At 36.9% G+C, this 2,458-nt stretch overlaps 1 protein-coding gene across 1 annotated transcript; it reads left to right on the top strand.

The window, feature by feature from the left end:
- The first annotated feature begins 257 nt into the window (after positions 1-257).
- On the top strand, positions 258-1,924 carry LOC141631395 (uncharacterized). Its single transcript, XM_074444074.1, has 3 exons — positions 258-930; positions 1,029-1,214; positions 1,517-1,924. Exons 1-3 carry the CDS (start codon positions 514-516, stop codon positions 1,802-1,804), a joined length of 891 nt encoding a protein of 296 aa, XP_074300175.1. The 5' UTR covers positions 258-513; the 3' UTR covers positions 1,805-1,924.
- Positions 1,925-2,458: the final 534 nt, after the last annotated feature.

The raw sequence follows: 2,458 nt of genomic DNA, 5'->3' as shown, positions 1-2,458 counted from the left end.
CTTGTTTTCTCCACCAGATAATAAATTTGGAAGACATTTCTTTCCTTTCTTTTTCAAGATCATTTCTCATCTTAAAAAACAATCTCTAATTTGGGGATATTAAAATTTACTGTTGGTTAGATTGCTAGGATATACGGACGGATGAACCAATTTCTATCTTAAAATAACAGAATCGTATAGCTCGTCACAACACGATAAGTTCCTATATATGAGAACCAACTTTTTAAGATAAAACATCGTACTTGGTTATTCTGTATTATATGGTTATTGCAATAGGTTACCCGTAGTTGGAAGTCAATGCCTCTTAGTTTCATTTTTTATTCCAACCTATCATCATCAACTTATAATGTAGTATTCAATTAAAACACATCACCTAAAATGTCATGTAATATGTTATATGTATGTAATCAATCATCCTTACCTGATTAAATTGCTACCTACTTATACACTTGCATATTTGAATAATTTTGTGCATTTTCCACCCCATTTGAAAACAAACCAAACATAAACAAAATGCGTCATGCAAAGACTGATTCCAATGCAACCACCCTTACTGAGTTCTCTCAATCAACTCCGTCACGATCGCCGCCTCATAGAAGCGGCGACCGTGCAATTTATTACGTGCAAAGCCCCCCAAGGGACTCAGTATCATCCCACAACAGCCAAAAGACTATCAACTTCGTTGATTCAACCCCTGCCATAACTCGGCACCACGCCCAACACCAATACCATCATCGGTTGCACCCGTTTGATGTATTCGAAGAGGATGGTCTACTAACCGGTGAGGACGATGAGCATCAAAACCAAGGGATTTCGCGGAGATGGTGTTTTTTTATTTGGTTTGTTGTCGGGTTTTTTGCGCTCTTCTCTTTCATTTCCTTGGTTTTGTGGGGTGTTAGTCGTAATCAACCGCCTGCAATTGCTATCAAGGTAATTAAGTTTATCGATCGGCTTTGACTCTTACAAATTAAAGTACACGATGTAACTATAATATGAAAAGTTTGGATTGTCTGTGCCTATTTTTGTAGAGCATTAAATTTGATGAATTCGACATACAAGCGGGACTAGATACAACTGGAGTACCTACGGCTATGGCAACTCTGAATGCAACGGTGAAACTCACGTACACAAATACAGGGACGTTTTTTGGAGTTCATGTCACTTCAACTCCCCTTCAACTTTTCTTCGAAATGCTCGTCTTAGCCTCTGGATCGGTAAGCATCATCACTCAAAATTACTTCTATCAATTTTCAAACTAGTCGCAACACTTCTAAATGTTTGGTATACACTAGCTATTGTAAAACATGCATATTTTCCGACCTAAAAAGCAGGGCCGTCTAATAGCATGTTCTAAAGGTTCTCAAAACTAGGCCCTCTCAAGTGCATTTACATCTTAAGAGCCCAAGTTCCATACCATGGAGTCTCAATTTGACTTTTAGAACCGAGCTTCTTTAATTCATTTGGCGGCCCTGAGTAAAAAGCATCTATTTAAATGAATCAATAATGTTTTATGCAGATGAACGAATTTTATGAGAAGAGCAAGAGTCAGAGGCAAATACAAGTTCAACTGACGGGAGATAAAGTACCATTGTATGGGGTCGCTTCTCGTATAAGCTATAATAATATGGGTGCACCCACATCGCCGGTAAATATGACCCTAAGCTTTAGGGTTCGGTCGAGGGGGTATGTGTTGGGGAAGATGGTCAAGCCCAAGTTCTACAAGACTATCAAATGTCATGTAATTATGAATTCAACGAAGATGAATGTCGCCATGTCTCTTAAGAAGAACTGTACTTACACCTAGTTAATTTTTGGTATCATGAAAAGCTAATTACTTTGTGTAACACAATGTTCTTGGTAGAATTTTTGTTTCTTTATTGTCTTTTTTTCGAATGTTTTTCCAAAATGGGGTTTTATAACAAACAATTTAACGAAATGGGGTGACTTTGAAACTAATTACCCAAAATGGATCTACGTAGGCTCGGTTTTAGCGATGCTTTGAGTCGATTAAGGTCGCTTCAATGGAGAAATGACTTGAAGCCAAAACGCTCAGCCGCTGAGCGACTTAGCAATTTATTTAAAAAAAAAAAAAAAAAAAAAAAACGAAAACGTAAATGATAGGAATCGAACCCGCAAACTAAAACAATCACTTCACACCCCCTAACCATAACACCAAGGATAATGTTATGACTTATTAGGGAGATTAAAATTACATATTTAATATTAATAGCAATAAATGCATTTTGAGACTTTTTACTCAATATTTTATTAAAGCAGTTAGAATTAACATATAACTTTGATTGCTTTGGTGGTTATGTAGTATAGAATTAGTGTCATTTTTGTGGATGGTCTTGAGTTCGAATCTGTTTAACAGCAATTTTTTTTTTTTTTTTTTTTTGCAAAGACCCAAGACGCTTTGGGGGAGGACGATTTGAACTCAAATCGCTCACCCCCCGAG

This window comes from Silene latifolia, chromosome 2 (genome assembly GCF_048544455.1).
Source record: "Silene latifolia isolate original U9 population chromosome 2, ASM4854445v1, whole genome shotgun sequence".
NCBI classification, from domain to species: Eukaryota; Viridiplantae; Streptophyta; class Magnoliopsida; order Caryophyllales; family Caryophyllaceae; genus Silene; species Silene latifolia.
Note: the sequence above shows the minus strand (reverse complement) of the source record. Positions and strands in the feature narration are given on the sequence as shown.

Coding starts and splice junctions, on each gene's coding strand:
- LOC141631395 (XM_074444074.1), top strand. CDS start 514: ATGCGTCATGCAAAGACTGATTCCAATGCAACCACCCTTACTGAGTTC. Junction 931..1,028: donor CGCCTGCAATTGCTATCAAG/GTAATTAAGTTT, acceptor CTATTTTTGTAG/AGCATTAAATTTGATGAATT. Junction 1,215..1,516: donor TCGTCTTAGCCTCTGGATCG/GTAAGCATCATC, acceptor TGTTTTATGCAG/ATGAACGAATTTTATGAGAA.